Source organism: Furipterus horrens, unplaced genomic scaffold, assembly GCF_987537825.1.
Source record: "Furipterus horrens unplaced genomic scaffold, mFurHor1.1.pri manual_scaffold_3, whole genome shotgun sequence".
In the NCBI taxonomy this organism is placed as follows: Eukaryota; Metazoa; Chordata; class Mammalia; order Chiroptera; family Furipteridae; genus Furipterus; species Furipterus horrens.
The window spans coordinates 76,660,791-76,686,524 of record NW_028327173.1 but is presented as its reverse complement, the minus strand read 5'-3'; the positions used below and the strand labels follow the sequence as shown (position 1 = coordinate 76,686,524).

Genomic DNA, 25,734 nt, shown 5'->3' with positions numbered 1-25,734 from the left:
TAGAGTCAGACATAAAGCTCACGATTTCTGATTTTTTGTTTATGGCTCATGGCTCCACTTTTTAAAGTTCTGGGGAACAGAAAGTCTAATACAGTGTCTGGGAGAAAGAATAACAAAGTGAGAGTACACATGTAAAACAAACAGGTCAGAACTAGTATACTCCACGAAAGTTCTCTTTCTTGGGTAAACTGCTTTACAGTTTAGCTGCTAACTTGCTTGCTGTTAAATGACCTATATTAAATTTAATCCACCAATCGTTCTTTCTCTATCCTTTTCTACTCTCTTCCCTAATATGACCCCTTTTCACAAAAGGTTGAGTAAGCTAGAAAACGTAATAAAAAGGAGATTCTTTGGGGGTCAGGAAGAACTGGATTTATCACAGAGAGCAGTATTACTAGGGGAGTAACGTTGGGCAAGTACTTAAAACTCCGGTTTCCTCTTTTGTAAAATAATACATGATAATAAATAAGTCGGGAGATGTTTATTAAAGCCCTTACTTTAAAACAGTGCCTGACACACCGTAAGTACTCAGAAGTTAACTGTTAAGTGATCCTAAGAACCTGATACCTTGGGGGTGTATTTTTGCATCTGTAGTCAAAAGAATGTTAGCGTGATCATTACTAAAGCAAATTAAACCCAAACTCGCGCTCGTCAATGATGCAACTTGATCTCTCCGGGCCACCGTCGCCGAGCATGCGCACAGGAACGTGGCGGGCCGTAGGTGTCATGGCGAGCTCCATCTGAAGTCTGTGCGGTTCCGGAGAGCGGTGAGTCTTAACTATGCTCTGGTTTGTTATTGCCCGACTGCTGGGTAAGGGTGGCGGGTGAATCCGTGTGGGGCACAGTGCTGCCGGAGCTCATTTTATAGCGGAGCCTTGTGTCCCCAGTGTCAGTCTTCGCTGGTTTGTTTTGCAGTTAAAGGGGGACTTGCCCCCTGGGATGGGGGAACAGGGAGGCTGGTAGCGCTGCCACGAGTGAGGACAGGGTCGTTGCCCTCAGGTGCTGCAGGGCTGGAAGGACTATTAAGGGATCTCGTTCCTTTTTGTCAAGATTCACTTTATTCGTTCTTCCACTTTCTGCGTTAGTGAATTTGTAGGACGGGAGGGGGCTGTCGCAGTTACTTAGCTTTCAGAGAGCTGTATCTCATTAAGAATTTACACTGAAGTGAGTCATAAGAGTAGGTGTCTTGTGTTTTCACTTTGCTTTCTTATTTACTCTTAAAATCAGTTTGAATCTCGGGGCGACACACGTGTCTTTTGGATGAAAGGTGATCCGGATTGCCTACCTGCTTCATTGCCTAATTCTGTTTTGTAGTTGTTGATATTGAATCCCGCAGACGTGTTCTAGTGCCGGGTGGTATTTATTACTATGGCTGGACCTCAGTCGTGGCCAATATGGCAGGTGTCAACACCTTGTTCTAATCAGTAAGAAGTTGCAAGTAGTGTGGAACATAATTAACCTTGCTGTGTAAGTCTTTTATGGAGGCTAATCTCTTTTCGGTAATTTTGAAGAATCCTTACTGTGGTTTTGTGAACCTGTTGTGAGCTTGCTTTTTCTAATCAACTTTTTATTTTCCAGACTCATCTTTCAAGAGGATTTGAGACTAATTGCATTAATCAAGGTACTCATTTATTTTAAACTTTTTTTGATTCAGAGACATGTTACACATTATAATACGCAAAACGATAGCCTGAGTTTCTTAGTAACTTTCCCACCATCACTATATGGAAATGCTATGATCTCCACATCACTAAATCCAAGAAACATTTTCGTTCATTTTACTTAACTTCTCATCTGTATTAGATTTCACTGACCGTGTCCACTGGCAAGCTCTCTGCCTTTGCTTTCTGTGACCAACTGATTTACTCCTTTTGTGGTCGCTGCTTCTTGGCTTCTCTTTCATTTGGCAATTACATTTGCAGTTCCTCAAGACTTCGTCCTTTACCCTTCCCTCTTCTGTTCTCACTTGCTCCGTGCTCTAATCCACAATGTTATTCTCTGTCTTTTTGCCATCCTAGTGGGTTTGAAGTGATATCTCCTAGTTTTGACTTGCATTTCCCTGATAGCTAATGATATTGACATCTTTTCATGGGCTTATTGGCCATTTGTGTGTCTTCTTTGGAGAAATGTCTATTCAAATCCTTTGCCCCTATTTTGCACTGGGTTATTTGTCTTTCTGTTGTTGAATTGTGTTTTTTTCTAAGTATTCTGATGTAAGACTTTTTATCAGATGTACAATTTATAAATCTTTTCTCCCATTGTGTGGAGTTGTCTTTTCAGTCTCTTGATAGTGTCCTTTGAAGCATAAAAATTTTAAATATTGATGAAGACCAATCTGTTTTTTCTTTTGTTGCTTGTTCTTTTGGTGTTATACCTAAGAAACCAGTGCTTAGTCTAACATCATGAAGATTTACACCTGTGTTTTCTCCTAAGAGTTTTATTAGCTCTTAAATTTAGGTCTGTGATCCATTTTGAGTTAATTTTTTGTATATGATAAGAGGTAGGAATCCACCTTCATTCTTTGCATGTGGCTCCCCAGTTGTTCAATATCATTTGTTGAGAACACTATTCTTTCCCCCATTGAGATTTCTTGGCACCCTTGTTGAAAATCAGGTGACTAGGTAACGTATTTTTGACAAGCATGCTGGTTGATTTTTACGAAAGAATAACTTTAGGACAGTGATTCTCAGATTTTAGTGGACATCAATATCATCTGGAAAGCTTGATAAAGATTGCTGGGCTTCACTCAGAATATCTGGTTCAGTAGATCTAAAATGGGGCTTGAGACTTTTCATTTCTAACAAATTCCTCAGTAATTCTGGTTGTGCTGATCTGGGAACTACATTGTGAAAACTAGTGGTGTAGAACTTTCTCAGCTGTGGCTACACACATGAGAATTACTGGAAAGTTAAAAAAAAAATTGATGCCCAGGCTCTATTCCCAGAGACTGATTCAATTGATGTGAGGCTCAGTTGTTTGTAATTTTTAAAAGCTCCTCAGATGCATACAATGAGGACTCAGTATTGAGAATCTCTGCTGCAGAAGAGTGGTTCTTGGTCAGGGTGTTTAGTGGAATCACTTGAACAGGGTTTATGTTCATATCCCTAAGTTCCACTCTTGGAGATTCTAATTCAGAATGGGACTTGGGTGTTTGATATTATAAAGCTCTCCTAATAAATCATCTATATAGGTTGCAGTTCTCTAGAGTGTTGTATTCTCTCTTCTTTTTGTAATTTTTAATATCTGCCTTTTCTCTGACTGTTTTTATTCCATTTGCCAAAGTTGATTTTCTCTGTCTTTGAGAAAAAACTTTATATGATCCTCTTCTTCCATTTAACTATTATATTGCTTTCCTTTTGTTCTCAGCTTTTTGTTTCCTTATTATTCACTTATTTAAAAATTTCTGAAGGCTAACAATTCCTTCTGCCTGTTTATTATATGTAAAAACCTGATTACTATTGATGATTGAGATTGTTCAGGTGCTATGATATGGTGCTATATTTAGGAACCTCTGCATTATATTATTTTTGACTCTGTTGTGAATTTCTAGAAGTGAAATTGGTGTGCTAAGGGATGTGTATGTTTTAAAGTTTGGTATGTACTTTCAAATTGCCCTCCAGAAGGATATGCCAATTTTACCATGCTTTTAGCTAGCAGTAGGGTTTTTGTCAGTCTTTTTTATCAGTAGGGTGAAAAATAATTCATGTTTAAACACTTGGTATTAGTGTGTTTGAGCATTGTTTCTTATGCGTATTAGCTACTTGCATTTACTAAAGTGAGTTGTATGTTTTTCCTTTGCCCATTTTTTTTTCTGGTATGTGTTTATATCTTAGGTTCGCATTCAACTCTTGTATTGTTTTTGCCAATGCGGCAGAACCATAGTGGGGAGAGCTTGATGTTAAGAAATGGCCTAGTTTCTAATTCTAGCTCTATCAATGTACAAATCTTTTAGCTTTTCTGGACTACAGTTCTGTAAAGTAAGAGGCTTAGCAATGGTCCCTACTTTTCTAACCCTGTGATATCATATGTCAACTGCAGCAGACCCCTCTCATCTTTCTTCTTCCATTCTATTTTCCTTCTTTTGTTTATGGGATGTTAAAGTCCTGTAATGTAAAAAAGATGGCTTTTACTATGTCATTCAATTCATTGTCCTTCAGTAGCTCTTTAGTAACATTTATGGCATACCTAGTCTTAGACTTCCACACTTATTTTTACTTCATAGAATAATAATGGTAGAAGAAACTCTAGGGATTAGGTATTTACTTCCACTTTTCACCCAGAGTAAGACTTTTCTCCTATGTTATGGAAAGACTAGCTACAGTGAGCTTAAACAAGTATTTTATTCATTCATTCAGCCACTCCATCAACAAATATTGTGTGCCTGCTATGTGTTGACATTATCATAGGTGTGGGTATAGTGGCAAAAAAGAGATGATGCATTTGTCCTTGTGGAGCTTACATTGTAATGAGAAAGACAGATACAATTTCATATATGGTATCAGGTAGGTTAGTTCTATGAAGAAAAATTAAGCATAAAGCAGGATTATAGGTTAATGAGAGTGTGTGGGGGAATGCTTGGTCAGTGTGTGGTTATTTTAGACATGCTAGTTAGGAAAGGCTTCTCCAAGGAGGTGTCATTTGAATAGATAAGTGGGCAGCAAGCCACAGAGGTATCTGAGGGATGATATTCCAGGCAGAGGAATAGCACTTGTGAAGACCCCTGAGTCAGAAACTAATCTGGCGTACTCAGGGAATATCTAAAGGTTAGCATAATTGGTACTGAGTGGGAGTGACGGAGGGGATAGCTAGGGGCCATACTTTGTTAGACTGGATAGTCTACAGTAAAAAAAATACTTGCTGAGAACCTGCAATATGCTAGACATAGTTCTAGGCTGTACCTGAGATAAAACAGAACAAAGAACACAAAAACCTTTCTTCTTACAGCGTATATTCTAGGAGAAAGAGATAGGTAGTAAGTAACCTAAGCAGTGGTTAGAAAACAAGGTGGGGAATGAGGCTAGGAAGTGTATGTATATATGTGGTGAGGTGTGGGATTTGTTCAGAAAGGTCTCAGTGGTGACATTTGAGCAACGTCCTGAAGGGGTTGAAGATGTTCAGGCAAGAATAAGATCCTGAGATGATTGTGTACCTGATAGGCATGAACCGGCAAGGAAGGCCATGTTGCTGAGAGTAGTGACTGGGAGAGTAAGTAGTAGGCAATAAAGTCAAGGTAACAGGAAAAATCTGTTCTTGCAGATTTTTATAGCGCTTTTGGCTTTTTATTCTGAGGTGGGAGACATTGGAAGGTTTTGATCAGAAGCTGGAGGTGAACTTAGATTTTAAAGGGATCCTTCCCCAACTTCTATGCTCAAATGTCCTTTGGAAATTAAGGGTAAGAGCAGGGAGACTAAGTTCCAGTTATCTAGGCAGGAGTTGATCTTGGTTTGGACCAAGACCGTAACAGTAGGTAGGATCAGAAATGGTCAGATTCTGAATATATTTTGAAGATAGAGCCAGCAGGATTTTGTTGGTGCATTGGATTAGGGAGAGGAGTCCAGGATTTTTGGCCTGAGCAGGTAGAAGGTTGGGATTGCCTTTAAATGGAATGGGGAAAATTGTGGAAGGATCTGGTGTAGTGTTTGGTGGTGGTTGCATGTGGGGTAAGGTGGGGTAGAAGAGCAAGTGTTCTCATTTTGACTTAAAAAAAAAAAGATTTTATTTATTTTTAGAGAGAGGGGAAGGGAGGGAGAAAGAGAAGGAGAGAAACGTTCATCAGTTGCCTCTGCATGCCCCCAACTGAGAACTTGGCCCACAACCCGGGCATGTGCCCTGACTGGGAATCGAACTGGCATCCTTCTGGTTTGCAGTCTGGTGCTCAGTTCACTGAGCCACACCAACCAGGACTTGTTTTGACTTTTTAAGTTTGAAATGACTATTAGATATTCAAACAGGGGTATTGAAGAGACAGTTAGACATGTGAGTCTGAAGTTCAGGGGAGGGCTGGGACTGGTTCTATAAGCATATAGTTGGTATTTTCAAGGCCATGGGATCAGAGGAGAACAGGGTATGTCTGTAACTAGAGAGGAGAAGAAGTCCTATAACTGCCATGAGGTCATGCCAGTGAAGAAAAGTTGGAGAGACAAGGAGAAACCAGCAAAGGAGACTTGGGGAGTGGCTAATGAGGTAGGAGGTAAACTTGGAGGGTATGGTGTCTTACTGATGAGGTCATATAAGATGACTGAGAATTGATCATTGTATAAGGCGGTTTGACGTTGTAGTCAACACCGGCAACTCCTGCGGCGCACCTGAAGCCAAGCTGTATTGACTCCGTCTTTCCCTTGGACCCTTCAGCTGCGAAGAGAGGGGGGGTCTGCTGCATGGGCTACAGCAGACCCTCCATATCACCCTGCCCAGGCTCTGTAGCTTCAGCTTCACTGGAGAGGACACTCCAGCGTCATCACAAGATGTCGATTCAACACGGGAGGAGACAGATACCGTGTCACTCCCGAGTCGGACTGCACAGCCATTCTCGGCGGTGCAGATAGACTCTTAAGAAGCTACACCATCGTCTCTCGAGACGGACGGCTGCCGACGATATATTATTGGAAGCCATTGAAATCATGACAGGCAATTTTGGTGGAGTGGTGGGGGTGAAAGCCTGGTTCATGGGAAAATGGGAAGGGAAACTGGAGATTGTAAGTGTACATAGCTCTTGCAAGGAGTTTTTCTTTAAAGAAGAGAAATGTGATGGAGACAGTAAGTTCAAGAAGTGGGATCAAGATAAGGTTTTTGTTTTTTAAATGGAAGAAATGTTTATATCCAGATAGTAATGATTCAGAAAGGAGACAATGAAGATGCAGGAAGAAAGGAGCTTTACTGGGTTTCTTCCCTTGTGTAGATCAGAGTACAAGGATTGTTCTTAGGGAAGTGGACAGTTGTTCATAGCAACATATTGGTAGGCTGAGTACATGGGCAAAGAACCACTTCTGGGGAAACGAAGGAAGCCATCCATCTGTGCAGAATGTGGGGGAGCATCTGAGGTTGGCTTCATTCAAGTTTTCTGTCTTCAATACCATCTTTAGCCTTATTAAGAGGAGATATGAGAATATAACTCAGAAAATTTCTAAGGTAAATGAGTTGTTTTTTTTTTTTTTTTTTTTTTACTGAAAGCAGTTCTTCAGTTTTTGCTCTACACTAGTGCATGCTGGGAATTTAATAAGGAGGCAGAATTTCCTATATTAATTTAACCACAGATCCATTTTTTTTTCACTCATAGTTAATATCTCAAATAGATAGAACCATTTTGAGAAAGACAGTTCATTTTACCTAACGTAGTTTGCTGAGTTGGCCAGGGCTCTTGTTTGCAGAAGCAGAAAACCCAACTCAAACTAATTTAAGCCACAGAAGAAACTTACTGGCTCACATGATTGGGCAGAGTGGGGCAGCATCAGGATTCAGGCATTGGTTGGGTCCAGGCGCTCAAATAATGTCAGTATGGCTCCTCTCTTCAGCTCTTCTTAGTATCAGTCCTTAGGTGGCCTTCTGCCCTGTGACTGGCAGATGGTCTCCAGCATTACCAAGCTGACATTCGCCCAGCTGAGCCACTTCAGTGAAAAAAGAAGCCATTTCTCCTTTTAGCTCTGGCATAGAAGTCTTGGTGATGGTTCTAGTGGTATGGCTTGTCATATCCAATCCTGAACCAACCACTGTGGCAGGAGGAGGGTTACTCTGGCAGGCTTGGTTCATGTGCCCCATTCCTGTGTCTGTGGAAGGAAGAGACCTGTGATTGACAGTTCCTCCATGACCATGTGGTATGCATTTTAACTATAATTTAGCAAGTCCTTGATTGTTTGCCATTTGGGTTATTGTAATTTTTTCTTTTTCTCTTATTAACAATGTAAAGCTAGCTGAGGCTTAAACATAGTTTTGTCTGATTTACAGGGCATAATTTGTTATAGTTGTAAAGAGTACATTACAGTAAAGGGCACAAAATGAGTCCAGTTGGAAGCCACTTTTTTTTCTATTTTTAAATATTTTATTTATTTTTAGAGAAAGGGGAAGGGAGGGAGAAAAGAAGGGGAGAGAAATATTTATTGGTTGCCTTTTTTCATGCCCCCAGCTGGGCACCTGGCTTGCAACCCAGGCATGTGCTCTGACGGCAGTCAAACTGTTGACCTTTCTGTTTGCGGGTCGACACCAGTCAGGGCTGGAAGCCACTCTTACTTGAAAGTTGTTAATTGAAAGGTGGGAATTTGGCAAATGAAGAGAAGGAAAATTCATCAGAAAGGCTGAGACAAGAGGAGAGTATAGGATTCCTAACAGTGGATTAGGTGGCCTGGATGAGAACAGGAGTCACTCAATGTACATACATTAAGTAAGTGGGCAGTAGAGTGCCATGCAGCATATGGGCTTGGGCTCACCTGGCATGGAATTCTATGTATGTATGTATGTATGTATGTAGTTGTTTTCCTATTATAGTTGTCCCACTTTTTCCCCCATTGCTTCCCCCCCCACCCCGCCCACCCTCTCTCCCACAGTCAATCCGTACCCCATAGTCCATGTCCATGGGTCATTTACACTAGTTCCTTGACTAGACCTTCTTCTTTCTTTCCTCCTTCCTCCCCCCCCCCACCCCCTCAGTCACTGTCAGTCTACTCCTTGTTTACATGCCTCTGGTTCTATTTTGCTTGTCTGTTTGTGTTGTTCATTAGTTTCCTGTATTAGGTGATATCATATGGTATTTGTCTTTCACTGCCTGACTTATTTCACTAAACATAATTCTTTCTAGTTCCATCCATGTTGTCACAAATGGTAGGAATTTCTTTCTTTCTGCTGCATAGTATTCCATTGTGTAAATGTACCACAGTTTTTAATCCACTCATCTACAGATGGGCACTTAGGCTGTTTCCAGCACTTAGCTATGAACATAGTGCTGTTATGAACATACGGGTGGATAGGTTTTTTTGAATTGATGTTTCAAGATTCTTCAAGTATAATCCTAGCAATGAAATTGCTGGGTCAAAAGGCAGTTTCATTTTTAGTTTTTTGAGGAAATTCCATGCTGTTTTCCACAGTGGCTGCACCAGTCTGCATTCCCACCAACAGTGCACTAGGGTTCCCTTTTCACCACATCCTTGCCCGGACTTGTTTGTTGATTTGTTGATGATGGCCATTCTGACTGGTGTGAGGTGGTATCTCATTGTGGTTTTTTTTGCATCTCTCTGATGGCTAGTGATGTTGAGCATTCTTTCATCTGCCTGTGGATCCCCTGTATGTCCTCTTTGGAGAAGTGTTTGTTCAGGTCCTTTACCCATTTTTTAATTGGGTTGTCTGTCTTCTTGATGTTGAGTCGTATAAGTTCTTTATATATTTTGGAGATCAATCCCTTGTCTGAGGTATCATTGGCAAATATATTTTCCCTTATGGTTGGTTTCCTTTTCATCTTGCTGATGTTTTTTTTGCTGAGCAGAAACTCTTTAGTTTGATGTAGTCCCATTTGTTTATTCTTTCCTTTATTTCCCTTGCCTTAGGAGATATATCAGTGAAAATATTGCTACGTAGGATAGCTGAAATTTTCCTGCCTATGTTTTCCTCCAGGACTTTTATGGTCCCACGGCTTACATTTAAGTCTTTTATCCATCTTGAGTTTATTCTGGTGTATGGTGTAAGTTGGTGGTCTAGTTTCATTTTTTTGCTTGTCCCTGTCCTGTTCTCCCAGGACCATTTGTTGAAGAGGCTCTTTTCACTCCATTTTATGTTCCTTTCCCCTTTGTCAAATATTAGTTGACCATATAGACTTGGGTTTATTTCTGGGCTCCCTATTCTGTTTGGCATGGAATTCTTCCTGTGCTTCCTTAGATAAGTTGCTTTTCTGTGTTTCAGATTGCTCTTTAAAGTGAGGCTAATAACATTTCCTGCCTACCTAATGGAGTTGTGAATGGTTAATGAGATGATTCTGAGCACTTTCTTAGTGTCTGGATATAGTATTGGTAGTAGTGCTACCAGGAAGTGTACTCTCAGGTATACTTTCTTTTTTTCAAGATAGTTTCTTTAAAAAATTACTTTATTTTAATATAATTGTAGATTCACTTATAGTTATAAAAATTATGTGGAGATGCTATACACTTTACCCAGTTTCCCCCAATGGCAACATCTTGCAAAACTATAATATAATATCACAACCAGGAATATTGATATTTATGTAGTCAGGATATAGAACATTTTTATCACCACAAGGTTCTCTCATGTTGTCCTTTTACAGTCACATTCACTTTCCTCCCATCTATCCTCTCCTTAATCCCTGGCAACCACTATTTTGTTCTCCATATCTATAATTTTATTTCAATCTCAAGTATGTTACATAAATGTAATTATGCAGCATGTACCTTTTGGGATTGGCTGTATTCACTCAGCATAATTCTTTGGACATTCACCCAGGTTGAGTAGTAGTTTATCGTACGGATGTAACTGTACCACAGTTTTGTTTAACTAGTCAACTTACTGAAGGGCATTTGGGCTGTTTCTAGGTTTTTGCTATTACAAAGTAAAGTACTACAAACATTTGTGTTTAGGGTTTTTGGATTATAATTCTTTATATCTCTTGGATTAAACTTTCAGAAATATACTTGCCAGGTTGCATTGTAGTTACATGATTAATTTTTTAAAGAAAATGCCAAACATTTTTCTCCAAGCGACTAAACCATTTTATATTCCCATCAGGACTATGAGTGATTCAGTTACACTGCATAGCTACATACTCATCAGCATTTAGTGTTCTCACTATTTAAAAAATTTTTTTGATTAGAGAGCGAGAGAGAGAGGGATACACTGACTTGTTGTTCCCCTTATTTATGCATTCAGTTGTTGCTTCTTGTATGTGCTCTGACCTGGGAATGAAACCTGCAGTCTTGGAGTATTGGGACAACAGCCTAGCCAACTGAGCTACCTGGCCAGGGCCTCACTATTTTTTATTTTAGCCATTCTGATAGCTGTGTAGTAATGTTGAATCTCTTTTCTTATGCTTGTTAGCCCTCTGTATATCTTCTTCCTTTGTATCTGTAGTTACTGCATTTTTAAATTGAATATATTGGGGTGACATTGGTTAATAAAATTATATAGGTTTCAGGGGTACAGTTCTGTAATACTTCATGTGTGTATTGTATTGTGTGTTCACCATCCCAAGCCAAGTCTCCTTCCATCACCATTCCTCCCCCTTTACCCGCTCCTCCCTCTCCCCTGTGCACTCTGTATATGTTCTTAGGCGAAATGTCTTTCTTTTGTTCATTTTCTAACTGGATTGGTTTTCTTTTTTCAGTATTGTGTTTTGAATTCAAGATATTAGTCCTTTGTCATATTTGCAGCTATTTGCTCCCACTCTGTAATTTGAGTTTTAATTTTCTCCAAAAGGTCTTTTGCAGAGCAAAATTTTTAATTTTGATGATGTCTTCATTTAATTTTTCTTTTTATGGAAATTGGTGTCAAGGCTAAGAACTCTTCACCTAGATTTAGGTCTAGAAATTGTCCTCTTATAATTTTTTTAGAGGTTATGGTCTTAACATTTTACATTTAAGTCCATGATACATTTTGAATTGATTGTTGTGTAAGGCGTGAGACTTAGATTACAGTTTATAGTTTTGTCTATAAATGTTCAATTGCTCCAGCACTAATTTTTGAAGTTGTTTTTTCACCATTGAATTGCTTTTGCACTTTTTCGGAAAATAATTTGGGTATATATGTGTGGGTCTATTTCCAGGTTCTCTGTTATGTTTTGTTGATCTATGTTTATATTCTACCAATATTACACAGTCTTGATTAATTAATAAGTCTTAAAATTGGTCAGGCTAATTCCTTCCACTTTATTCATTTTTTTTTTTTACCAGTTGTTTTAAATTTTGATAAGGATTTCTTTTTAAAAATTCAATCTTTATTGTATTTTTTCCATTACCAATTAGTCCCCTTATGTTCCCCACTCCGCAGCAATCACCTCACTGTTGTCCGTGAGTCCTTTTTCCTTTTTGCTCAATCCCTCCATCTCCTAATCCCCCCCAATAGCTGTCATCTGCTCTCCATCTATGAGTCTGCCTCTGTTTTGCTTGTTAGATCAGTTTGTTCATTAGATTCCACATATGAATGAAACCATATGGTATTTGTCTTTCTCTTACTGACTTATTTCACTTAGCATAATATTCTCCAGATCCATCCATACTTTTGGAAAGGGTAAAATTTTCTTCTTTTTTACAGCTGAGTAGAATTCCATTGTGTAAATGCCCCATACTTGTTTTATCCACTCATCTACTCATGGACACTTGGGCTGCTTCCATATCTTGTAAATAATGCTGCAATGAACATAAGGGTGCTTATGGTTTTTTGAATTACTGTTTTGGGTTCCTTCAGATATATTCCCAGAAGAGGGATTGCTGGGTCAAAAGACAGATCATTTTTTAATTTTTTGAGATATCTCCACGTTGCTTTCCACAGTGTCTGCACCAGTCTGCAGATAGGGATTTAATTTTAAACTTATATGTCAGTTTCGTCTTCACTGACACTGTGGGTGGAGTAGGGATTAATGCATTACTGCTTCGTTGGATGGTTTGGAAGTCACGGGTCCTTACTTGGCCTTCTGATTCTATCCTGGTTAGGTGTATAGGGGTGCCTCATATCCTCGTAAGGGAGATGTCAGGGCTCCCTACTTGGCCTTTGTGGCTTGTCTGGAGGTGGGACTAGAGTTTTGTGTTTTGTGGGTGTTATTTATTTATTTATTTTAGCAGAATAGTTATCGTCTAAAAGTTTTCTGCCTTGGAAGGCTGCCCCTTCTCTGGTTCTTCGACAAGAAAACAGCCTTTTTTGGGGGGCTTTTATTGTCTTATGTGTGTTGACACTTCAGGGTTGCTGGCTTCTTTAGCTCCGTGTCTGAGGACAAGAGGCAACCCCCCCCCAAGGAATTCACCATTGTGGTTTTTTTGGATTCCAAGGTCCCTAGCCTGTCTTCTTTTTCTCTCCACCTTTCAAAGTCTTCTTATATTTATTTTCTATGTAATGTCCAGAGGTTTAAGAATGTCTACTCTGCCTCAGGCTGCAAGCCAAGTGTTGCTGGTTCGATTCCCAGTCAGGGCACATTATTAGGTTGCACGTCAGGTCCGCAGTTGGGGGCGCAAGTGAGAGGCAATCACACAGTGATGTTTCTCCCCCTCTCTTTCTCCTTTCCCCTCTCTCTAAAAATAAAATAAACAAACAAACAAATAATTTAAAAAAAAAAAGAAGAAGAATGTCTACTTTATCTTCCTGGAAGCTGTGTACACAGTTTTTTTTCTTGATCACAAAAATTTTGAACATTCAGGAAAGTAGAATAGGGTATGAACACTAATATATCTATTTCCTAAATTTAAGAGTCATAAATGTTTTCCCATATGTCATAATCTAATTTTTGTTTTAGTAAATTGTAGACAATGATATTTCACCTCCAAATATTCAATATGCATCTCCAAAAAATAAGATTTTTAATAATGTGTAAATAATGTATTCAGTGTAAAAATAAGATATTTAAACATAGGGGCAATACTTTAATGATTTATAGCAATAATTTTTAACTGATGTGCCTCAAGAGTTTTTAAACCATGCAGTACCTTACAGGGGCATGACTTCTTTTCCCTTAGACTGTCAAATAAAAAAATGACAACAGACAACACAACAACAGCCATGTGGTGTGACTGCCCTGTCTTGAACCATAAATGTATAGGTCATATAATTGAGTTACATCTTACTGGTCATGTTGTATAAGGATTGGTTAATTCTTTGTACCAGAAATCCTAATATACAAGTATAGGCACCTGATTTTTTAAAAAGTCACTTTGGAGCAAAAGGAATAGGTAATTACTATTTTTATTATTTTTTTGTAAATCAATCAAAATTATACTTTTTAAAAATTAGATTTGCAAAAAATGTAATCTATTTTTTGGTGTGCAGCAAAATTTTGTAATTAGTTTGTATGTGCCATGAGATGAAAAAGGTTGAAAATAGCTGATTTATAACACTATCCTAATATTGTCTGATACCCAGTTCACATTCTTATTTCCCTAGTTGTTCCCCAAATGTCTTGCAGCTGGTTGGACAAAGTAAGATCTAAACAAGAACATGAATTGCATTTAGGTGGTACGTTTTTAGTCTCTTTCGATCTTGAACAGTTTTCCTGCTTTTTTTCCCTGATACTGATTTGTTGAAGACATAGTTCCATTTGAACCTTGGAGTATCCCGTTATCAATAGGATTTGAGTTTGTTTCCTTATGTTTCGTTATCTCTGCATTTTCTGTAAACATAATGTTAAATTGAAAGGCTTTATTGAATTCAAGTTCAACGAAGAAACCTTAGAGGTAAAGCTATGTTAAACAGATTTTCTGAGGGACTCATAAGCTTGTATCATTTATAACTTTTTATGTGATGAAGAAGATGCCTTCTGCATCCTGTGATACACTACTGGATGACATAGAAGATATTGTGTCACAGCAAGATTCAAAGCCACAAGATAGGCATTTTGCAAGAAAGCACATTGTTCCAAAGGTGCGAAGAAGAAATAAATATTTGCAAGAGGAAGAGAGTCCACCAAGTGACAGGTAAGCTTTTTATTTATTTATTTATTTTTTTATATCATTTCAGGGGAGAAGCTGATAGTAGTGATCTATGTGATATGCATTATATTTCTTTTAAAAAATCTTCTAACTTTTGATTAAAAGATTAAATTTTTAAATTTAATTTAGCAAAGTAATTGGTTAAAAATAAAAAAGGTGTTAGCTGTGGCTGGTGTGGCTCAGTGGATTGAGTGTAGGTCTATGAACTGAAAGGTCCCTGGTTTGATTCCTGTTCAGGGCACATGCTGGATTGCAGGCTGGGTCCCCAATTGGGGGTGTGCAAGAGGCAACCAATGGATGTTTCTCTCACACATGGGTGTTCCCCTCCCTCCCTTTTACCCTTCCTCTCCTTTCTCTCAAAGTAAATAGATAAAATCTTAAAAAAAAAAAGTTAAATTGCACGTTCCTTGAAGGCAGGGCCTAGGACAGTATTTGGCATATAGGTGGGACCCTACCCCCATCTCTGATATTACTGTATCTGGTATATAATTTTGTGTTACTTGCAAATTAGAATTTCTACTGAAATTTGCTGTTCTTATGATACAGTGGTGGTTTGGGCATTTGATTTTTCTTAGCAAATTTACACATACTTATGGTTCAGGTAAAGGCATTGGGCACAAACTAATTATTGCACTATTTACATTATTAAGTCTCTGGAGAAATTCTAATACAACCTAACCAGAAATGATTATGCAGTTGTATAGTTTAATATGCCTGTATTTATTTATTTAGTATTGTTGTAAATTTTAATATACTTGATTATTTTGTTTGGGACATTAAGCTTTTTAAATCTATGAACTTAATATTTGTTTCAATTTATTATTAAAGATTTTATTTATTTATTTTTAGAGAGAGGGGAAGGGAGAGAGAAAGAGGGGGAGGGAAACATCCATGTGTGAGAGAAACATCAATCAGCTGTCTCTTGCATGCCCCTAGCTAGGGACCTGGCCCACAACCCAGGTATGTGCCCTGAGTGGGAATCAAACCAGCAACCTCTTGGTTTACGGGCTGGTGCTTAATCCACTGAGCCACACCAGCCAGGGCTGTTTGTTTTTATTTCAGAAATGACTTAAGTTTATCAAATTTCTCCTGAACTTGTCATTAAGGTAATTTATGTTTAATTATAAATCATAAGGGCAATCCAAGTTGAAAGCCCTTTTTTTTTCTTTCCTAAAACTATTACATTTTTGAACTCCATTTTTATATAAGAATTACCTTTAATAATGCTATGGGATGACAGTTTGTCCATTTTGATGCAGTTATTTATATCTCTAAGTTATAAAATAAAGATTGTAACTAGTATATAGAGTCTCTTTGCGAGCAGAGGGGTGTACTTAGTTTTTTTCTTTTCTTTTTTATTGTTGACTGGAACCATTTTCTCCGCTCTTCTTATTTGTATGTACCATTCTAGGAGTTGAACTTAATAGTGGTAGTACATTAGTAGTGCTGAAGTTAAAATACAATTCAGAGAAAAAGGAGATATTTTTGTGTAGAGAGTCTTACCTTAGAATTTTGTGGTTATTTTGTCTTGATTTTAGGTTTTTGGTGTACCAACAGATTATGGATTAAGTTGGTGCATTTAATGAATAGCTTGTGAATGGGTTGCAGTGAGTTTTTTTTTTTTTTTTGCTTAATATGCCCAGAAATCATTTAGTGCTTTTTATTTAAAAAATCATTTAATGAGACTTACTTTTTTCTTTTATTGATTGTTTGATAGCACTATTCCAGGCATACAGAAAATTTGGATACGAACGTGGGGTTGTTCTCATAATAATTCAGATGGAGAATATATGGCTGGACAACTAGCTGCTTATGGATATAAAATTACAGGTAATGGGATCTGTAATGTATTTTATTGATTAAAATTTTCAGAGCTAAGTTTTTAGAGATATGTATTCTAGCTTCAGGAATTAAGGGATATTTTAGCAAAACTTAATGATTTTAAGGCCAAGCAAAAAAAAAAAGCTATTATACAGTACCTACATAATTGAATTTCATATTTAAAAAAACTTTAAAAACTATTTGGAAATAAGTTTAAACTTATAGAAAATTGTAAAATTACAGAGCTCACATATCCTTTCATTCATCTTTCCCTAATATACAAAATTATAGTTTAATACATAATTATAGTGTAATTAATAAACTAGGAAATTAACATTAGTGCAATATTATTATCTAAGCTGCAAATCTTATTTGAATGTCACCAGTTTTCTCATTTATGTCCTTTTTTGTTCCAGGATCTAATCTAGGACCCTACCTTCTATTTATTTGTAATGTCTCCTTAGTCTTCTCCAATCTGTGACAGTTCCTCAGTTTCTTCTTGTTTTTTATGTCCTTGAACTTCTGGAGAAAACTGATTATTTTGTAGAATGTCCCTCAGCTTGTGTTTTGCCTGGTGTTTCCTCATTAATTATAATAAGGTTATATGCATTTTTTGGCAAGAGGACAGAAGTGATAGTATATCCTTCTCAGTGCATGCTATTGCGGGCTCATGATGTCAGTATAATGAGTGCACGAACCCTTGTCTGCCAGATTTCTCCACAGTAAAGTTAATATTTTTCTCAGTGTAATGAATAACTATCCTGTTTCTCCTTAGCCTTTTTGTCTACTAATTTTAAATTTTAGTATCTGTCAGTGGATCTTGTCTACAATAGTTCCTACTACATTGTTTTAATGGTAATTATCTGTTTTCTTTCATCCACATTTATTAATTGGAATCCATGTGTAAGAAAGAGCTATCCTTTTCAGTATTAACTCATGGATTTTATTTTTATTCTGTGAGATGTAATATGGTGCTATTATTATTTATTTTGCTGCTCATTATTGCAACTTTGGTCATAGGACCGTATTCAGGCTGGCTCCTGGGCATTCTCAACATACCCCCATTCTTTTTTGAGCATTTTCATATTTTCTGGCACCTCAAGATGTTCTAGTATCATATTTTTCCTTCCACAGCCTTGGACGCAACCACTTTTCCAAGGAACCCTGATCTCTTTCATTAGGAGAACGGTGTTTAGAAGTAGATCAAAGATGTGGACACTCGGTGTACTCATTGCTACTGTGAAGTGTCAGTGCTTCTAGGTGCTCTCATGTGGACTGAGCTAGGAAAAATACATATTAACGGACACACACACACATCTGTATCTGTTACTGTACCTATCTGTATGTATATTAAATGGCAGATAGTTTGAATTCTTTGTGACAGGCATTGGCCCAGTGCTTCATATATGCTATCTTGCTTAGTTTTTGTGATATGAGGGAATATTGGCATCCCTACTTTAAAAGTGAGAATGGATAGATTGTGTTTTATCTTAAATCAGTCAGGCAATGAATTCTCTGTCACTCCAAACACTGTTCTTAACCACTCTTCTGTACCTCACAGTTGCCTTTGCTTGTATAATGGACAAGTCATAGCTTCAAGATAGTATGTGAGGATTGGGGAGGACTGGAAACTTGCTCCTTTTATAGTATTTTGGTTTTTAGTTTAAGGACAGGCTTATTGATTTTAGAGTGAGGGGAAAGGAGAGAGAGAGAAAGGCAAACATTGATGTGAGAGAGAAACATTGATTGGTTGCCTCTCGTATGTGCCCAGAATGGGATCAAACCTGCAACCTAGTTATGTGCCCTGACCAGGAATTGAAACTGCGACCTTTTGTAATACAGGACTACGCTCCAGCCAACTGAGCCACATTGGCCAGTGCAGTATTTTTTTTTTCAGCAACTGCATGACCATATGTTATTAACTTAATGTTTAAGATAACTTATTCTTTAGACAGCAAAATTGGTCTTAATACTTTTGCTCTTTTGGTAAAGTACTCGAAGTATGGTTTTAGAATTATTTATCTATTCATTAGTAATTTTTAGTATTATTTAGCTTGGGCCTGCCTTAACACATTTTGATGGTACTAGTTTGAGTATTATGAATAAATAGCCTTGAAACATTAAAAAACATCAGAGCTTGATTTTTTTCTGTGATTTAATTATATAACACTTTTTAATTTAAATTTTAGTTCATTAGAAGTTGGTGTTTGGTCTTATAATAGTACTCTTCTATGTAAAATAACAGTCCTGATGTGTTTACACAAGATTATTAAGCTTTGTTATGTATACCTAACTTTGGCTTCCTATTTGGGAATAAGTAGAAAGGGAGAATTATGGAAGCACTGACTTGAATATGAAATTAATTTTTCTTATTAATGTAGTATATTACTTTTATATACTTGCATTACTTGTATGTATTTGTATTAATTTTATACGCTATTGATTGTCCAGTCAGTTTTTAATTTTAGTGTGGCTTGCATGTAGCAGACTGTAGGACCTCTTTTCTCACTTGGCTAGGTGCTGTAGGCCAAGGAAATATGAACAATATTAGCTCTGTAAAACATTTAAGAAGAAAATCTACCGATTTTATATTTAGATTCAGTATAAGATATAAATGATTTCTGGATTACCTATGCCAGTAGACTTTCATTATTATGGAATAGTGGGAGTTTATGAGAGTTTTATTGCTTAATAATTTATAGTGTTTTATTAGTCAAATATAGACCTGAATATTTTCATTTAACTGTGTGATTAAAATAGGTATAAAATATAGATAATGTATATTGTATATAGAAATTATTTAAAACAGTATTCACAAAAATTCAAAATTACCAATAGTAGATTTCTTTATTGTTTGGAGAAGAAAGAGATTTTGTGGGTATATACTTGAAATTGCTGTTTTTAACTATGTGATACCAGGAAAATAATTATCTTAGTAAAACCTCACAGAGGCTTACTTAGTGAGGGCTGTTAGAGCTTGTTCATTACGTCTTTCAGACTCTTTTTATTATGAGGAAGAAGGTGGTTCATAACTTATAAATAGTGCCTGCTTGCTTCTCATTTCAAAGAATGAAACTTGCTGTTACCAGACTAAAGGGGTCAGTTCACCTGTATGTTTCAAAGCCCAATCAAACTCGAATAGGGGTGTGTGGCAAAGAGAGTAGAGCCTTATTATTTGAGGAAATGGCACCAAGCCTGGAGTCATAGGTAAGCTAGTGCTAAAGGACCTGGCTCCCTGATGGCTTCCAGGGATGGGTTATATATAGGGGAAAAATTGTTAATCATGGTGACTAAAGGAGTTGGGGTTGTGGGCTCTACTTATTGGTTGGGGCAGGTCCTGAGGTCAGCCATTGCGTTTTTCTGTCTGGTGTTGTGAGGGTGCGGTCTGTAGGGCCCTTCTGATGTCATGGCCCTGGGGCTGAAACCCAAGACGTTATCTTTAGTTTGACTGAAACTCTGCCCTGGTTAACACATACATTTGAGGCTTTGTTCTTAAGACAGTTTGATACTGACCAGGACCCTGTTGTGCTGGAGGCTTGGACATACTAGGGAGAAGGAGACAGGTGAATCTAGGTGCTGTATGAGGCCAGTTTGAACAAAAAGAAAAAGGTCATATTAAAGAAATAAAGTTTGTACAGTTATACTACTGAAAAGTGATGTCTTTTCCTTAAACTCAGAATAATTGTATCATGACTACATGGTTGCATGATACAATTAAATTAATGTCACAGAATGCAATTAAAATGACCCTGTAGGAACAGTGGCTTTTTAAAGAAATGTTTTAACTGCATACAACTCATGTCGTGATTGGACGGCTAAGTCAGTTTGAGTGTCATCCCATACACAGAAAAATAAAAGGTTGTGGGTTCAAACTCTGCTCTGGGCACCTAGGTTGTGGGTTTGATCCTCAGTTGGGGCACATACGGGAGGCAACCCATCAAGGTTTCTTCTCACATCAATGTTTCTCTCTCTCTTTCTCCCTTCCTCACTCTCTCGAATCAATAAACATACCCTTGGGTGAGGATTAAAAATAAAGTAAAGTAAAATGCATATATTCAATGAGTGTCTTCTTCAAGTAAACAATTTACAATAATGCTGATTTTGATTATTTGTATAATTTCTTTTGGAGACATTGGCTAATCATTTTTAGTGTCCTCATTGGTGGCAACTCTTCATATCTTGAGAGTACATTTAGTGTTAGAATGGTCCGGGTCATTTGAGGCCAAATCTGATGAGTAGAGTATGTGAAATAATATGAAACGATGTTGTTTTAGTTAAACTTAGGCATTTTAGTGTCAAAAATGTTTGTGGCAGTGATTTTTCTACTTTGTAACAGTGAAATGCTTTCCTTCTCTGTTGGCCTTCAGGCTAATAGCTCCTGCTACAAATATGATAATTAAGTAGAGGAATTCTGCTTGAGGCTTGAGTTTTTACAAGAGCAGCCCTTTGCCAGAGGGCGGCCCCCCTCCAGAGGTGGGAAGTATGTACAAAATAATGACTGTTTATCAAAAACCTACAGGAGTCTCTAGGACCAACTCAGATTAGCTGATGTCAACAGACCATCCAAGAGCAAAGGAATTTAGAAATATCATGCTTTTCTTTGGATTCCTTTTTGGTGACTAGCTGTCTGTGGCTTTCCCTCTGCCCACATCTGCTTCACCTATTCTTTCCTCCCTTGACATATCTATAAGAGCCTGAATTTTGAGCTCTCAAGATGGATTTGAGAATTAGATCTCCCATCTTCTTGAGCTAGGCTTTTTGGATCTTCTGGAGCAATAAACCTTTCCTTCCTCCAAAACTCTTATCTGTTGAATTTTGGCTTTTCTTTTGAAGCGTTGGTACACATGGACCTTGTAGCTGTAACAGTTTTTGGGTTTCTTCAGAGACTCACAACTCTTGCACAATTTTAGCAAATAACTCATAACCATTGCCTAGCCCAGTAAGGTATAGTTTCCCAAAGTGACTGCTTTAGGAACAACCTTCATTTAGATATAGATATGGCAGGTATATGTTAGAGATATGTTGGGGGGTGGGGGAGAGAGGGGGGGGAAGGATACGTTTATTTTGTGGTCATGTCTGCTTATGAATGAAGATAACATGCTTTTTGGTTAGTGGAAAAAAGTTCTTCACAAGGCTATCAACTGAAGTTGTAGTTCATAAAGACATGAAAATAATGTGTGTTAGATATATATGAAATATTTGTGATAAGCTTACCTAAGTCAGAATAGAGTGTTTAGCTTGGGTGCTCATGGTTTCAGAGAAATCATTTTACAGTTGCTGGGCTGTTACATTCTTGACAGTTTCTTTGTGTATTTGTGTATAGTTTATTCATTCAGCCAATGTTCTCTGCACATGATCCGTGTTACAGGGTATAGCGCTGGGAGGTATGAAGATATGAAAATGAACTAGACTTGGGTTCCAGCAGACAAGAAGTTTATTGTTTTTGCCAAAGAAAAAGCCCTCAGTTGTATGTTAACTCTTAGTAATTTTAGTAAAAGGTCACATTTTAATGTATTTAAAAATAATAATAATACAGTGAAGTAGGGCCTTCTTTATTAAAAGAGCATTTCTAATTTATATTTTAGAAATGCTTGGTGATAATGTCAAGTCAGATATTTGAATTAATAAAATTAGTATCTCTTTGTAGAAACAAACACTAATTTATTGGGTATAGGAGATGGTATTATAATGGAATGCCTGTAGTGTAAGCATATTTTTAGGACCTGGCCATTTAATTTGAAGTAGTTTTAAATTTTAAGACTGAGGTCAATAGGCTATATTAGATTGATAATATGGAAGTATTTGTGTAAGGAATATATTCAAGGACCACACTGTGGTCAGTAGAATTTTAAGGACATTAATGTTACACTTTTGTGTTTGGACTTGGATTTTTGGAAATTATACTGTACATAACTCAAGTATGGGTGTACATAAAGTTTCATAAATACAACAAGAGCAATGCCTGCTTTATATCTAATTTTTAAGAACTGGTGACCATGACATTACACATCAATATCTTCAGCTTATTTATATAATAAATTATATTAAGATAAGGAGTAGATAATTCTGTGGGAAGTAGATTAATTCTGTGGCAGTAAACTTCAGCTTCTCTAAAATACAAATAAATGAAAAAGTATATTATACTTATCTTAGTTGACATAATATTTTGTGCAGGTTAGTTCTACATAAAATTAGGATTTTTGTGCACGTTTTCAGGAAAGGGAACTGAATTGGTTAAAAGTTACTGTGTGTCATGCATTTCCCGTAAATTATTGCAAGTATCAAAAGAAATAACTTTGGCATGAAGTTTCTGCATATTTCAAGACGGGCTGATGGAGACTGGGAAAAGGAAGACACATGACCTGTATAGTGTCACCTTAGCCTCTGCTTCTTTGCACTATGCTGTGTAGTCTCTACAAGTCGATATTTTAAAGTAATTTCAGTTAGAAATTTAATATTAATGGCTTTTATTAGAGTAAATTTTTTTGCTCCACAACATTTTGCAATTTCTTATTTTTTAAAGATTTTATTTATTTTTAGAGAGGGGGCAGGGAGGGAGAAAGAGGCAGAGAAACACGGATCAGTTGCCTTTTGCACCCCCTCATGTGGGAACCTGTCCCACAGCCCAGGCATGTGCCCTGACTAGGAATCAAACCATAACCTTTCGGTTCACAGACCAACGCTCAATCCACTAAGCCACACCAGCCAGGGTGAAATTTCTTCTTTTTGAGAAGTCTTTTATATAAAACTCTTGTTAGAAGCTTTTTTTACTTTTTTCTGAGGGAAGAGAAAAGACAATATGTACCACTGGGCTCCATACTTCTACCATAGGAGCATGTTCATGTTATTAGTTTCAACACTGTGAGGAGTGGGAAGTAGCTGTTTCTTTTGTTATATGGAGAGCAGTGTCAGTTGAGAGCTATCTGGTTCATTCCCACCTTTTTAATTTTAAATGTGATGTGATCTCCCAGTGGAATATCTATATATCATCATCTTGATTTTGTATTCTTCTTGAATCTCTAGTGGAATTAGATGAAAGAATTATCCACTATCTTTGTACAGGGCTCTTCACTTTTCTTCCACATGTACCTTTTTAATCTAGTTGTCTTGTTTTTTCACCATCACTATAACTATTTATGTATGTATAGTGTTTTAAAAGTTTGTAAAATATGTTCAGTTTTATTGTTAATTTTATATAGCTTGTATTGTACCTGAGGATAAAGACAGAACAAAAACTTTGTTAACCTAGGCTTTAAAAAAATTACTAAGACTTCCAGCCAAGATGGAGGCGTAGACAAACATGCTGCGTCTCCCTCCATAACTGAGAAGGAATACAACTACCTTGAAACTAGAAACAACCAGAAGTTCCAGAAAATCGAACTTCATGGAGCTCCAGCAAACAAAGATATAAAGAAGAAATACTCATCCAGACAGGTAGGAGGGGCGGATCCAGGGCAGAGAGGATGCGGTGTGGTGGCAGCAGCAGTGTAGGCAGCGGCAGGCTGGCAGAAAGTGCAGTCACATGTTTTAAAGTCAGGAGGGACACCTGTGGAGCATTCCCAGCTCCTCACCAGACCTAGCAACTCATGGTCCCAGCGCTGGGGAAAATCGAGCCTCATTGCTTCTGACTGTGCAGACCAGTGGGGGTTGGGGTGGAGGCAGAAACTGCTGGTCTCAGCAGAGTCCGCTTGTTTAAAGGGCCCCTATGGTCCTAGAACATCCGCAGACCCACCCACTCTGGGAACGACAGCCAGGGCAGCAGCTAGATGGGCACCAGTGTGGTGTGGTAGTGGAAGAGGTGCCTGGAAAAGGGGTGAGTGCTGGGCAGGCGGCATTGTTCCCTCTCGGATCCTTCCCCCACAAAGAGCGCCACAATGTGGTGAAACAGGTCACCTTGTACTGACGAATCCCTAAGGCTCTGCCCCTTACAATGTAACAGGAGCGACAGCTCTACCTGGGACGTGGAGGCAAACAAATACAGGAGCCGGTCAGAATGAGGAGACAGAGAAGTATGGCCCAAAAGGGGGAATGGATCAAGGTTCCAGTGGGAGAGCTAAGCAACGAGGAGATAGTCAACATAACAGATGAGGAGATAGCCAACCTAACAGATGAAGAATTCAAAACACTGGTAATAAAGATGCTCACAGGCTTGACAGTTATGCTTGAATACAGCAAACGCATAAGAGAAGACGTGAAGGCTATACTAAATGAAATGAAGGAAAATCCACACAAAACCAGTGGCGAAGGGAAGGAAACCGGGGTTCAAACCAATGATTTGGAACATAAGGAAGAAAAAAACAGTCAACCAGTGCAGAATGAGGAAGCAAGAATTGAAAAAAATGAGGAAAACTTCCCAAATTTTGTGAAGGAGTTGGACATGACAGGTCTGGGAAGCACGAAGGGTCCCGGGTGAGCTGGACCCAGAGGGGACCACACCAGGATGCATCATGATTGAGATGCCAGAGGTGAAAGATAAAGACAGAGTCTTGGGGGCAGCAAGAGAGAGGCGGAGAGTTGCCTACAGGGGGGTGCCTATAAGACTATCAGCTGATTTCTCAGAGGACACTTTGCAGGCAGGAAGGGACTGGCAAGCAGTATTCAATGTGATGAAAGGCAACCTGCAACCAGGACTACTCTATCCAGCAAAGCTACCATTTGGAATGGAAGGGCAGATGAAGTGCTTCCCAGACAACGTAAAGCTAAAGGAGTTCATTATCACCAAGCCATTATTATATGATATGTCAAAGGGACCTACTTAAGAAAAAGATCAAAACTATGAACACTAAAATGACAACAAAGTCACAACTATCAACAACTGAATCTAAAAAATAAAAACAAAATCCAACTAAGCAAACCAGAATAGGAACAGAATCACAGGTATGGGGATCATTTGGAGGTTATTAGCTGGGAGGGGGCATAGGGAGAAGTGGGGATATGGTGTAGGGATTAAGAAGCATAACTGGTTGGTACAAAATAGACAGTGGGAAGTTAAGGATAATATAGGAAAGGGTGAAGCCAAAGAACTTATATGCATGATCTATGGATATGAACTAATTGGGGTGGGATTCCTGGAGGGAAGGGGGGTACTGGGCAGAGGGGAGCAAAGGGAAAAAAAATTGGAACTACTGTAACAACATAATCAATAAAATATACTTAAAAAATTACTAAACCTATTCTGGTATTTAATTTTTTAGTTAAATTATATGTATTGGTAATAACCTAAGATATTTAGTTATGTGCTGAATAGAACATTTTTCTTAATGTAACCCAGAGTTTTCTTGCAGAAATTTTT

General features: G+C 37.9%; 1 protein-coding gene across 4 annotated transcripts in view; it reads left to right on the top strand.

Annotated features, from left to right (window-relative positions):
- Positions 1 to 751: 751 nt before the first annotated feature.
- The window catches only part of CDKAL1 (CDKAL1 threonylcarbamoyladenosine tRNA methylthiotransferase), a 638,543-nt gene continuing 613,560 nt past the window's right edge, over positions 752 to 25,734 (top strand). For 2 of the 4 annotated variants that reach the window (XM_090271742.1, XM_090271745.1), the window contains exons 1-2: positions 14,434 to 14,606; positions 16,339 to 16,451. In XM_090271742.1, the coding sequence (XP_090127868.1) occupies positions 14,434 to 14,606; positions 16,339 to 16,451 (286 nt within the window). Of the gene's footprint in view, positions 768 to 1,578; positions 1,622 to 14,433; positions 14,607 to 16,338; positions 16,452 to 25,734 lie in introns of those variants that run through there. The other 2 variants (XM_090271743.1, XM_090271744.1) reach the window with 2 other exon arrangements.